The sequence below is a fragment of the Eretmochelys imbricata genome, chromosome 13 (genome assembly GCF_965152235.1).
Source record: "Eretmochelys imbricata isolate rEreImb1 chromosome 13, rEreImb1.hap1, whole genome shotgun sequence".
Lineage (NCBI taxonomy): Eukaryota > Metazoa > Chordata > Testudines > Cheloniidae > Eretmochelys > Eretmochelys imbricata.
Window position 1 is genome coordinate 6,120,115 of NC_135584.1, and position 13,486 is coordinate 6,133,600.

At 43.7% G+C, this 13,486-nt stretch overlaps 1 protein-coding gene across 7 annotated transcripts in view; it reads left to right on the forward strand.

Moving 5' to 3' along the window:
* KCNQ2 (potassium voltage-gated channel subfamily Q member 2) overlaps positions 1–13,486 on the forward strand; it is a 109,275-nt gene that overhangs the window by 86,313 nt on the left and 9,476 nt on the right. For 3 of the 7 annotated variants that reach the window (XM_077831957.1, XM_077831959.1, XM_077831961.1), the window contains 3 exons: positions 6,320–6,543; positions 7,402–7,510; positions 10,039–10,170. In XM_077831957.1, the coding sequence (XP_077688083.1) occupies positions 6,320–6,543; positions 7,402–7,510; positions 10,039–10,170 (465 nt within the window). Of the gene's footprint in view, positions 1–6,319; positions 6,544–7,401; positions 7,511–10,038; positions 10,171–13,366; positions 13,475–13,486 lie in introns of all 7 variants that reach the window. The other 4 variants (XM_077831960.1, XM_077831962.1, XM_077831956.1 and 1 more) reach the window with 3 other exon arrangements.

A 13,486-nucleotide genomic window follows, 5' to 3' on the forward strand; every position in this document is an offset into this window, starting at 1 on the left:
CTAAGGATCCTTCCAAATCTATACAAGATCTCAAGAGGGAGTCTCTAAGCATTGGGGACTTAGAGCCATAAAGGAATCTTGGTCTTTGGTATAGCTAGATCTCTTTTATTATTTGCATCAATCATTGATGCCATATTTTGTTTTGTAGAAGGAGAAGACGTATTTGGAGTCTACCCAGACAGAGTGGAGCAAGAAAGATGTTCTTACCAATCATAGGAGGAAATGATGTGTGGACAAGGGGTGTTTGCAGAACAGTGGGGTAGCATGGGGTCAGGAATGGGGATGGTGGGATGCCTGAAATGGAATGTAGGATGTTTCTATACAGTAGTTTAGGTGATTCTGGTTGAGTAAAGAATAGGTGAGATTTGCTGATGTGCTCTGCAGGCTTAGCACCGTTCCAGCAATGCAAAACAGGCACAAAGCTGGCTTAATTGGAAAGAGCAGATGGTGTCAGGACTTTCTAGAAGATTCTCAGTCATGCCATAGTGCGTTCTAGAATGTTCTCCCATAATACTAGTTCTATCTGCTGAAAAAACACAGGGGACAAAAGCTTTGTGCTAGAAACAGCCGAGGCGGAAAACAGCGCAAAAGGTCAGCAATAATTTAAAAATACCTAACCACAGGGTGAAATAGGTTTCCTGCTTCACTACAGGAGCCAGATGCATTTCTGAGGTGTTTCTTCCCTGGCTTCCCTGCTCAGTCCGGTCTCAAGGGCTTAGGTAGCATTGTAGTGACTCTCGGTGGGATTTTAGCTCCTAAGTGCCTAAATCCCTTTTGGAAATTAGATCTAGGCTCCTAAATCAGTGAGGCCTTCTGGCACTGAGCGCAGCAATGCCCAAATACCTTCCAATATTTGGGCCTCGGGCACCAATGCAGCTTGAGCATTTTCAGTTATTTCAAACTCAACGCGGAAGGTAGGAAGATAGTCACCCCAGTACGAGCACTGCGGCCCACTCAGGTTATAGCAGGGGAAATGGTGGTTTCCCACCACATTGTACTTGGAATTTTTACTCGGTGAGCCCTGCTTTCTCCTCTGTTCCATGGGCTATATTCACCCCTGCTCTAACTCAGTGGAAGCCAGTGGAGATACACCAGGCATGAATTTTTGTCCTCTTTTGAATTCTAAGCCAGCCACGGCAAGCATTGTGTACCCACATTTTCTTTCCTTGATCTTGTCAGCAGTTGGCTTCTACCCGTTATTCACACCAGAAACCTAGTGGTCAACAATGGCTATTATTTCAATCTCAGCAGTTCTGCCTATCTTTAACAAAGTGTTCTGACAAGCCATGAACTCGGCACACACTGTGGTTTGAACAACGGCCCCATTTCCAACAGAACGTAATTTTCCTCTCTCTCTCTCTCCCTCTCCTGGATATACTGTTCAGTAGAACATGTATTATTGCCAGCTGAGTTCGCATATAAATGACTATTTAGTCCAGGATGGTATTGGAGAGACAAGGCGGGCGAGCGATCTTTTATTGGACCAACTTCTGTGTCTCTCTCACCAAACAGAAGTTGGTCCAATAAAAGATACTACCTCACCCATCCTGTCTCTCTAATATCCTGGGGCCAACATGGCTACAACACTGCATACTGGATGGTATTGATCAGTCTGGCTAGTATTTTGCTATATGTAGGCAAAAGGAGAAAATGAAGCAGCTGGAAGAATGTAATTTCAAATACATGACAAAAACTGTAGGTAGTCATTTTTATTAATCCAAAATTACTGTGAATGCAGGAAATCCTCAAAGAGTAAGGGAATGCAAAAACAGAACATCAGGAGATTGCTAAGGCTATGAAACGAACCCACAAAACCCAGGAGATTTCCAACAAGAAGTTAAACCATCAATATCCATAAGCACATTGTGTGTCAACCAACTGTTCTGTGTTGTGTATGTACACAGAGGGTTAGTTCTTAACCACTTTTCTGGTGACTGCTGTAATCATCACATGCCAGATGGTCCCAATCCAAAGCCCAATGAAGTCAGTGGGAGTCTTTCCATTAACTTCACTGGAATTTGGATTAGGCCCCTTAGTGCGCTAGTCAAGTATGGACTTTCATTTATTGGCATAGATATTTGCTAGGAACCTGCGTTAGAAAGTAAAAGAACATTTCAGTAACAGAGAAAAGGTAAATTATACGTTTCCACACTTCACTGGCTTCAGGTTAAATGCTGAGCAAATTCTCATTTAAGTCTGTGCAGTAATGCTGTAGGGTTCTTTTTTTAATAATAATAAAAAAATGGGCTTGAAACAAATATTAACCAAGAGTAGCTATCTCATTTTGATACAGGAACCGGCCAGACCATCTGATTCTATTAGTATTTCCCATAGATTTTGGTACAGGTTACAAAACCTTGTGATTCGCTTTTTCCTCCCTTGCCCTTAGAACAGGCAGAATGAATGTCCCATTCTCCCTCAGTTCATGCAAGAGTCACAGTTACAAGCCTCCTTTCTTGCAGTTGTGTGTGTCAGGATAACCATTCCCTTCCCCCTTCCACTCAGCGCACATACTGTACAACCAAATAATGTCCATCTACCATCTGCGTGGTTGGCATCTAAGTATCACTTCTCTGACACACTGCACCTCTCCTTGCATGATGTTCTGGTTGGATGAGGACATGATCTTAGATTTGCTGAAAGCATTTGCTTTTCTTTTGCATTCTTCCCTCCCCAGCTCCGGCCGCCTCTCACCTGCATTTTCCACTGCAGGGCCTGTGTCTGCATGCGGATTGTAGTCAGCTTTTACACTGAAAAAATTGCATGGCAGAAGGAAAACCTTAATAGATTACCAATGTTGTCTTTATTGTTAATGTTTGTTTGTTTAATACAAAGGAATGTTGGAGGCATCCAAATGTCGAGAGTTTGAGTACTCAGGGATCAGACCTGAATGGATTTTAAATGTTCCTCAGATTCATGAGTGATATTTTTAATGAGTAAAATATTTCACCTTGTGATGTCCTAATATGAAATTCCTCTCTCTCATGATCTGTAGGAAATTCAGTGCTTTTTGATTTGCCATCCTTAGTTCATGGAAACTTTTGCAACATATTTACTTGGGAAATGGGATTGGAGCCACCAGAATAAGGTCCCAGTTTATTCAGTGATGGATAATTAAGTCCCAGGCAGGCTGCGAAGAGCTACAAAAGACTCTCTCAAAACAGGGCAACTGGGCAATAAAATGGCAGATGAAATTCAGTGTTGATAAATGCAAAGTAATGCACATTGGGAAACATATAAAATGATGGGGTCTAAATTAGCTGTTACCATTCAAAAAAGAGATCTTGGAGTCATTGTGGATAGTTCTCTGAAAACATCCCCTCAATTTGCAGTGGCAGTCAAAAAATCAGACAGAATGTTGGGAATCATTAAGAAAGGGATAGATAATAAGACAGAAAATATTCTGTTGCCTCTCTATAAATCCATGGTATGCCCACATCTTGAATACTGTATGCGGATGTGGTTCCCCCTCTCAAAAAAGATATCTTGGAATTGGAAAAGGTTCAGAAAAGGGCAACAAAAATTATAGGGGTATGGAACAGCTTCCATATGAGGAGAGATTAATAAGACTGGGACTTTTCAGCTTGGAAAAGAGGCAACTAAGGGGCGATATGATTGAGGTCTATAAAATCATGACTGGTGATTTTCCATGGTGTGGAGAAAGTAAATAAGGAAGTGTTATTTACTCCTTCTCATAACACCAGAACTAGAGGTCACCAAATGAAATTAATAGGCAGCAGGTTTAAAACAAACGAAAGGAAGTATTTTTTCACACAAAGTGCAGTCAACCTGTGGAACTCCTTACCAGAGGTTGTTGTGAAGGCCAAGACCAGGGGTCGGCAACCTTTGGCACTCGGCCCATCAGGGTAAAGCCTCTGGCAGGCCGGGCCAGTTTGTTTATCTGGAGCGTCCGCAGGCACGGAGCCCCGTGGTGTGGCTGTGGTTTGCCGTTCCTGGCCAATGGGAGCTGTGGGAAGCAGTGGCTAGCACGTCCCTTGGTCCACATTGCTTCCTGCAGCTCCCATTGGCCGGGAACGGCGATCCACGGCCAGTGGGAGCTGCGGGGCTCCATGCCTGCGGACGCTCCAGATAAACAAACTGGCCCGGCCTGCCAGCAGCTTTACCCTGATGGGCCAGGTGCCAAAGGTTGCCGACCCCTGGCCAAGGCTATAACAGGGTTCAAAAAAGAACTGGATAAGTTCATGGAGGATAGGTCCATCAATGGCTATTAGCCAGGATTGTCAGGGATGGGGTCCCTAGCCTCTGTTTGCCAGAAGCTGGGAACGGGCGACAGAGGATGGATCACTTGATGATTCCCTGTTCTGTTCATTCTCTTTGGGGCACCTGGCATTGGCCACTGTTGGAAGACAGGATACTGGGCTAGTTGGGCCTTTGATCCAGTATTGCTGTTCTTATGGATAAACAATCTTTACATGCTGAGCATGCACAATTCTCAAGCAAACTAATTCGGGCATGCAGCAGCACCTCTCAGGATGAAGCGCTAAGAGATAGGGTTGAAGTCTGGATTTTAGCTTTCGGCAGACTTCGTCAGATAAAACATTTAAACAGACCTTGTAGAATAAAGAAATTCGAACTGTACATGCAACACAAATGAGCCTTCCAAATGAATAGGCTCCAAGAACACCCTTCATTTAGGACCAGCTTTAAAAAGTAGCCTTATCTGTGCTTCTAATTTATGGCACTTGTGTTTTGCTCTTAGAATTAGAGTTGTAGTTAAGCATTTGGATCAGTCTGTACAATGAGGTTTCACAATATAAAGCGACTGTATAAAAATAGCACAAGGGTTCAGCCCCCTGCGTGTCTGGTTCCTTTAATGACAAAACCAAATGCTCACTCCTGGCAGCGTAGCGCAGCACAGCCGATAAAGCTGTCTCGCATATCCACAGCTATATTGTAACTGCAGAATCTTTATTATTAATGATGAAATAAGAGGCAGCTTAATTTTTAGATCTGAGGTGGCGGCACTGACAGCTAAAAAAAATAAATCTTCGCTACTTTAACTAAGCAAGTTTGACCTAGAAGTCATTCAGATAGGATAGGTTCCCACAATACCCTTCTCTCTGATTCACCTTCCTAAGCATAATCAGCTGCTTGATTCAGTCAGTTCATGTGCACCTCTGTTGCTGAATTTGTAAGATGTTCCAATGCAGAATTTTAACTGTTATTGTGGTAGAAACCACTTCAAAATTACATCTGAATTTTACTTATTTACATTCATATAAAATATTGGATAAACAAGGAAGTGCTTTGTAGTAGTTATCTATTCTCAATAAATATCTTCTGTTAATAATCAGGTCATATTTGGTAAATATTAGGTCTAAGCAAAACTAAAAATATTTTCAGTTTTGTTCCTGGGAATGTTGCAATTATCAATTTTTGCCCCTTTCATAAAGTTTCACAAAATCATTTTTTGCAAGTTTCATGTGAAAATTCATCATCTTCATTTGAAATTTCAGAATTCAGAAATTTGAAAATAGAGAGGTTTGGCTCCACAATAAGACTGTTTATCAGTGGGAATCATCTTTACTTCAAAAACAGGATGGTTTTCGAGCAAAAAACAGAATATTTTGCAATAAAATTGGATCATTTAAAAGAAATTGCAATTAAATGCAAACGTCTCAGATTTTGAAGTGTTCCAATTTTGCTGCAAATATTTGAGCAGCCCTAGTAAATATGCAAGCGCTTTTTAACCTCAAATCCTTATTAGGATTTTAATTCACAACTGTGTAGTTAACATTCATTACACGTATAGAAAAAAGATTTTTATTTTAACCTGAAGATAGAAAATGGGTTGAGAACTTTTTCAGTCGGTAGAAAGATGGTGGGAGCGGTAGGGGAAAAGGAACAGGTGACTGGCCTGAAAAGACATAAATAGCTTTTTAATTTTACTTTGAAACATTTTTGGTAAACTTTTGTTAATATTTTCTTATTGAAAAAGGATTTTTGAGGGAAACTGTGGAAAAAAGCATCATAACTCTTGATAGGAACTAATAAATTATTTAAGGAATCATCAGCATCATTGTTTCATGCCATTCTGTTCAGCTTGCCCTCTAATAATAGGAGGGGTTTCTGTTTAAACTTCCATTATTTTTTCCCAATTAACAACCCCTCACTTTTCATTCATGATGATGGAAACCATTCTGAAATGCTCTAAAAAAATGAAAACTGGACACATCTCACTGCTGCTTTGTAATGCCATGGCTTTCTAAGGACTGAAGGGGAAGGGACGTTCGGTTTCCAGAGTGACTCCTCCTGCTGTCTCCTTTTTGTCTTTGTTTCAATTTGTTTCCATGAATAGTCAGAAGGTCAGTTTGAAAGACCGTGTCTTCTCCAGTCCCCGAGGTTCTGGAACTAAAGGGAAAAGCTCTCCACAGGCTCAGAGCCTCCGGAGATCCCCCAGCGCTGATCAGAGCATTGAAGATAGCCCGAGCAAGGTGCCCAAAAGCTGGAGCTTCGGAGACCGGAGCCGAGCCCGGCAAGCATTCCGGATCAAGGGAGCTGCGTCTCGACAGAACTCTGAAGGTGAGAGCTTCTGAGGGCAGCCATTTTGCCTTGTCACCATGGACTGCCATCCTGTTGGTTTCCTCCCAAGCTAAGTGGGGTCAGACCGGGTCAGCGCTTGGATGGAAGATCTGCATGGTGCTACCACAACAGGAATTTTGCTTGCAGGAGTGAATCCTGCAGATAGTCAGTAAGGACATCTCCATTGCTTGGTACAGTATAAGGCAATCAGCTTCACATAGGAAATATTGGGTGTTTGATCCTTAAATTATTTACCTTTTGATTTACATATTTAGGCTTCTCAGACTAATTTGATCAAGAATTGTTTTTGGATATTCTGTGCATATCTCTTTGTCTCCAACCATCTATGTGCCACCACAAAGGGGATCAGATACTGATTACCCAGTAGCAAGGGAAGTTGGAGAATCTATACCCAGTGATTCTTACTCATTCTATGCCTTAAAGATTTTAATAATAGGCAGTTCATTTAAACAGGATCCTTCCTGGCCCAGCTGGTTTGGAGGAGGTGAAGGTGATTTGAACCGTCTAGACTTACTGAACTGTTTCATTCTCTCCCTTATTAGCACATAAGGTATGGTTTTATTTACATGAGGATGCTGGGGTGGGAGCAAAAAAAAAGAGAGCTTCATTCAGTTATATGATGCCCTTAAAGACAGATAGGGACTAAAACTAGTGGTATCAGATGTCATCTTAGCCTAGCTCAGAGGGAGAGAAAGCTTTTGTTAAGATGCAAAGGTAACATGCCATTTATGTCTTCCATGTGCTCTCTTCTGGGAGTCTGACGCTCCCATTCCTCCTGCTGCAAGGGCTCTCTAATTAGCTGTGAATTCTCTTTTTCTTTCTTTTTTTTAAAACCAGAAGCAAGTCTCCCTGGAGAAGACATTCCGGATGATAACAAAAGCTGCAACTGCGAGTTTGTGACGGAAGATTTAACGCCAGGACTTAAAGTCAGCATCAGGGCAGTGTGGTAAGAAAGGAAAAGGAGGAGGGGGATGAAGGAAGATGGAGAGACCTCCTTACATGGTGAAATGTTAAAGGAAAATAAATAATAAGGGTATTTGTAAACCAAGCAGCATTGCATAACGCACATATCCCATCACTGCTGGCTGGATCCCCCCCAGGTGCTCTGTTTTCCTTTGTATAAAGCTAAGCGGGGAAAAACAGTTTTTGCTTGGAGGAGGAGTAAAGGGAGAAATGGGAAAACGCTCTAAAAGTAAAGGAGTACTTGTGGCACCTTAGAGACTAACCAATTTATTTGAGCATAAGCTTTCGTGAGCTACAGCTCACTTCATTGGATGCATACATCCAAACCATATCGCTCACTTCGTGGTTAAATGCTGACATTTACAAAACCAGATGGAGAGAAGACACACAAGGCTGACGGACCCGAAGGATACTGGGGCTAGGATGTCCTTTTTTTTGCTGCCAGAAGTATTGACACAAAATCCCTACCTAAATCCCCACTTCTTCCCCACTCACATTGGTGGGTCCAGCTGGCCTGCCCCTCTCTACAAGCCACACACTTTGGATTTGGATCCAAGACTGAACGTCCCAAAAATCTGGCAGTGTCTAGCACTGGTATTCCTGCTCCGTACAGAGCTGGAGGATTCAGATGCAGCTCTGGATCCAGAGCCAAACTTAGTGTTTGGGGCATGGGTGCTAGAACCGGTGTTCATCTCCACTCCTCTCCTGTGTTGTTCAGTCAGGATGCCTGTCCAGTGACCTAAGCCCTAGCAAATAGAATTGCCACCTAGAGGATCCAGGTCTTATTCTTAGACCCAGCCTCCTCCTGTTGGAAGGCCTGTGGGAGTAGCTTTAGACCAGCGCCTTGGGGGCACCTCAAGAGTGGCAAGGCTAAAGAAGTGAAAACATTGGAATTCACCCACCATATTGCAAATGGGCCACTGTAACAAATCCATAGGTGCACAGATATAGACATACGAGTCATCATCTACACCACACACATGCCGATCTGGGGAGGGGACGCAGGCCCTTGGGCGTCAAAACCATGGACTCCTCTGACTCGCCCTAAATGATCATCTCTATTAGCTGTAGTATTAACAATATTAAGATGTATAGCCTCTAGTCCTCTGGCACCTAGAGATCAGTGGGGTATGCATGCACACTCAGACAAGATCACCCAGTATAATACATGCCCTCCAGCTCAGGAAGTTTTTTCTGACCACGGGGAACCACTGGAGCTCATGTCCTAACCATCTGGCACCCTTTGTCACTGTATCATGTCATTACGGGAGGCTTCCATCAGAGGCTGAGGAAAGCAATCCTGGTCAGCAGAGGATAGCCATTCCCTTCCTTTCCCAGAGCCCCTGCCACTCCCACCCCACCCAGGCCCAGGTTGCTCTATTATTTTCAGCCATTTATTGATAGAAACCTAGTAGCTGTCTGTCCCACTCCTCTCCATTGTCTTAAAGGAGGAGCCATTTTCCCTAAGAATTTTCTGGGAGGGTCTGAAAAATCAGTCTTTCCTCAGAAAATGGCTAAACGGAAGCAGAGAGAGAGAAGCACAGGGCTCGTTGTTAGGAGAGAAATGTCCTGTGGCTAAGGGGTGGCCTGTTATTCTTATTCGGCTCCTAGCTGAGATCCAGACAGTATTCAGATAATGGGAACCCCCACCTAACATGCACCATCCAAATTCCAAGGGCTTTGCCCTTCTGTACTGCTTGGATTATGGGTGGGCCCATTGCTTTGTTGGGGAGTTGTGCTTCAATCCTCGGGGAGGCAGGGATTTATAGATGCTGTTTTCGCCCCCTCAGTAAATGCGTTGCTGCCCAGCATGCGGATCAAAGCAGGAAAAAATACACACCCACCAGAGAATATTTTCCAACGATTAACTTTTTTTTTGGCTGGATCTATGCTTCCTGCTGGCATCAGCGTGAAATGCACAAGGAGGATATTAAAGAGCCTAAGAAAATGCTGCCCTTTCCCCATCCTAGATGCCTTAACGCACAGATAGCAATTACAACTTTGAGGCATTGGGGATTGCCGTTTGCACACCTCTGGGCTGGGGGATGGGGGGTTGTTAACTGCCACTACCCTCCCCAGGGCTTCTGCCAAGGGGAGCAGCTTTGAATTGTTGTGGGACTCCACAGAAGGCCACCTAGGAGAGGCACTGAATCAGCACCTTCAAACCCTATCCCGTGGTCAGCTGGGTTGGTCCAGTCTGCCCGCAAGATCTCCAGTGGGGCAAGCTGGGGGTTGTGGATGCTGTGCATTACTGAGGCTCCTCCCCTACCTGGAAGACTTTCCACCAAGCTGGCTAGTGAGATCAGCAGCCCCGAAAGCGTACGGAGCCCTACATTTTGAGCCTTGGTTCTCTCTGCTTTATCTAAAGTAGCCTCAGATGGTGTTAGCTTTTCAAATGTCTTGTTCCGCTCTGGTTCCCAGGTCGCTCTCTGCAGCATGGGAATCGCTATCACTCTACAGTACATGGCTCCAGCATGAGGAATCGCATTTTTTCCTTTCTCTCTCCCCTAGCATCATGAAATTTCTTGTTTCCAAACGGAAGTTCAAGGAGAGCCTTCGGCCTTACGATGTGATGGATGTCATCGAGCAGTATTCAGCCGGTCACTTGGATATGCTCTCCCGGATTAAAAATCTCCAGTCCAGGCAAGAGACTCCACTGTTGGTTGTGATTGCACCCCAGGGGTGGGTGGTAGGAGTGAGAGGGTCAAGATAAAGTCCCTTTTTTTTAAAACACCCACATCTTATTTTTCTTTCTAAGAAAAAGCCTAATGGAAAACAATGGATTTCTGAATAACTCCTGGTTGTGAGTTGGCCACAAGGGGTGAATTTTTGGCACAGAGTGGCTGGAGGGCAGATTAGTTTTACAGTTCCCATTATTTCCATTGGGAATAAGGGCAAGTAAGTGTCCAGTCTAGGGGAGGGAGCTGGGCATTCTGGGTAAGGGTGCTAGACAGGCTCCGGAAACAGCCTCAGGCTCTGTTATGAAACAGAAGCAAACCCGGTTTCATCTCTTTGTGCCCATAAAGCCGTGTTACCTCCCATGCCATGGCACCACCAGAGAATCCTTACTGAAGGATCCTTCTCTTCCCTCCACCCCATCCCACTCCACACACACAAGTTGGTTGTTCACATTTCACCCTCCCACAGAGAGTATGTTAAGAGCCTCCCTCCCTGTGGCACAGCATGTGGTCAAAGAGCGGAGCAGGGTGTATGTAAATCTTTCAGAAACATTTTGGGACATATGTCTCAGTGCTTTGCTGTTGGATACTTACGATTTGACATCGCCATTCGGGGGCTGGGTGGCATATCGGGTGTCCTTACCAGTGGCAAAATAAAATAAAGGAGCTACTTTGAAAGTACCATTTTTGGCCCTCTTGTTAAGAATAAAGGAGCTATTAGAAAAATGGCCCCAGTATGAGAGACTTTTGTAAATATTTGACATCTTTTGCCCTAGGAAGTGGGAGGAGTCTGAACTCTGTTTGGATTGGGTGGGAATGAGGGAAGAATATCTTAAAAATATGGGAGTCTCACCTGTCAGCCTGGCTGGGTAGCCTCAGTGGAACAGGAACTAAACTACATCGGCTGTATAACTATCCGTGGGTAGTGAGTTGGTTTTATAGGCGAGGGAGTGCATAAAGGGGATTTAACACAGGACAGGATCGAGCTCCTTGTGTTTAAACAGTATGGAAGAGGAAGCATTAGGAAGAGTATAAAAGGAGGGAGAGAGAGAGAGAGAGAGATACTTTAAACTCCACCCTTCCTTTCCAACGCCCAAATTATTTTACCTCAGAAAAAGTTTGAATTCAAACCTATGAGCCGTGGATGAGAGACAAGCCATTGACGGTAAAAACAGTACCCTCTCTCCTTACAAATAACCCTCAATCGTGTCAATTAAGAAAATCTGCCCTTTGCGGCCTACAACATGTAGATACATGTAACTCAAGGCATGTCTTTGCACCTTAAATTACTTTCAGTCAAAGTGAATGTCACTTATATGCCTAACTCACTGCTTGTGCCTGTGTGTCAGGCAGAGGCAACCAAGTAATGTCATATAAATATTTGCCTCTGCAAACTTGTAAATGCAAAATGGGTGTTCAAGTGGACATGACTCTCCAGCCTAAAAGGGTCTTTCTCCAAGCCCCATTGAAGCCAATGGAAATTTTTCCATTGACTTCACAAGGAGTTAGATTGGGTCCTTTGCACGGATAAGGCATATGACAGGAAACAGTGAACATTGTCTTTGGCTCTTTAATTTCAAAATCTAAATGATGGAGCCACGATTGGAGATAAATCAATGTCTGTTACCTCATATTCCCCATAAAAGTACTTGTGTTTCCAGAATACTGTGTATTACCTATATTCCCAGTTAATTCTGGATTTGTCATGTCATTGTGAGAGTTGTTCAAAGAGCAGGACTGAGCTTTCTGTCACAAACCCACTGTGTCAAGCAAAGCACTGAAGCCCCGGTTTAGCTGTAAGAGTATGAAATCACTTGAGTAAAATCTCTCCCTTTGAGATTTCCAGCTGAGGTGTGCACAGTAAAGTAGTCTGTCTAGGTTAGGGAAGATCTAGATGGGCACCCGTACTTTTTGGGGTCTTCAGCTGAACCTTGTCCTCGGTAAGGTTCTCCAGTCCTGCCTGCATTTTTCTTGTTCTGAGATTATGTGTTCCAAAGAGAAAGTTGTTTGGCTGGTTGATTTTTTGGGTGGAACCGGGAGTGGCTGTTCTGAAAGAGAAGGCCAAATGCTCCTCTCGGATCCATCCGTGCAGTGGAATGCAGTAATCATTGGGGTAGGTTGTGACGTAGACTATACTTCCTTCTATCCTGGGAAGGAAGGAAGGAAGGAGTAAAACTATCTCCTAGAGCCCCAGGTAGGCTACCTAGACCTTCATCTCATGCACGCAGGACATTGTTCTCTCACTTACTCCCCCGTCCCCAGAACAGGTTGGTGGAGAATGAGCAGGGTATGGATGGGGAAGAGGACAAGACTTGTGTGCGCCCCACAACATGCTGATCAGCACAGTGGAGCTGGTACAGAGGGGAGGGAAGTGGGGCAATGCAATTTGCTGCTGGTGTAGAGCAATGAAGGACCAAGGCAATACGTTCTCTCTCTGAGAGAGAGAGAGAGAGAGAGAGTTTGTGATGGTCAGCATTTGTGATGATCTTTATTGTTAGCTCTCTGTGGCCAGTGTTTTGCTGGGTTAAAGCTTTATTCAGGCAAACTTGTGGGAGTGTTCACGTGCACTTTTCTCTTGAATCATTCATAACTCTCTGTCACTGCTCATGTGACATGTCTGTAATTGGTTCTTTTTGGTATTCTGTCCCTGGCTTACATCCCTTTCCAACATCTTTCCAACCATGGATGCATTTCATTCACTGAGTGTACAATTCCACAGTGTACCTCATTTACACCTTGCTGAGGATGTTTTCTCTATCATTGTAATAGAAATGAGAATATATATTGTCTTATATCTGACATTTCCAATGGGACATTGCCACATATATGCAAATATATTCCAGTGTGTACAGTATGTTGCCTATTATATGCAGAGTGACTCCCATTTTAAGCAGCAGTGACGTTCTTTTGATGCCCAGTTCCGTGAATCTTATGTTTGGCCAGATAAGATTTGGCATTAACCATGAACGATCAGGCAATATAATGCTGCATTCTGTTTCGAGCGGAATATATTTTCCAATTTTCTCTCTCTCTCTCTCTGTCTTTTATTTTTAATTTTTTTAGTTGTTCTTTATGTTTCTGCAACTTTCCGACCAAGTTCTTTCTACGTGTTGCTTCATTATGCATTTTGCTGGTGTCTTTTTTCTTATTTACTTTGCCAGGATAGATATGATTGTGGGTCCCCCGCCCCCTTCAACTCCCCGGCATAAGAAGTATTCAACCAAAGGACCCATGCTCTCTTCCAAAGAGTCACCCCAATACTCTCCTAGGTTAGGATTCAC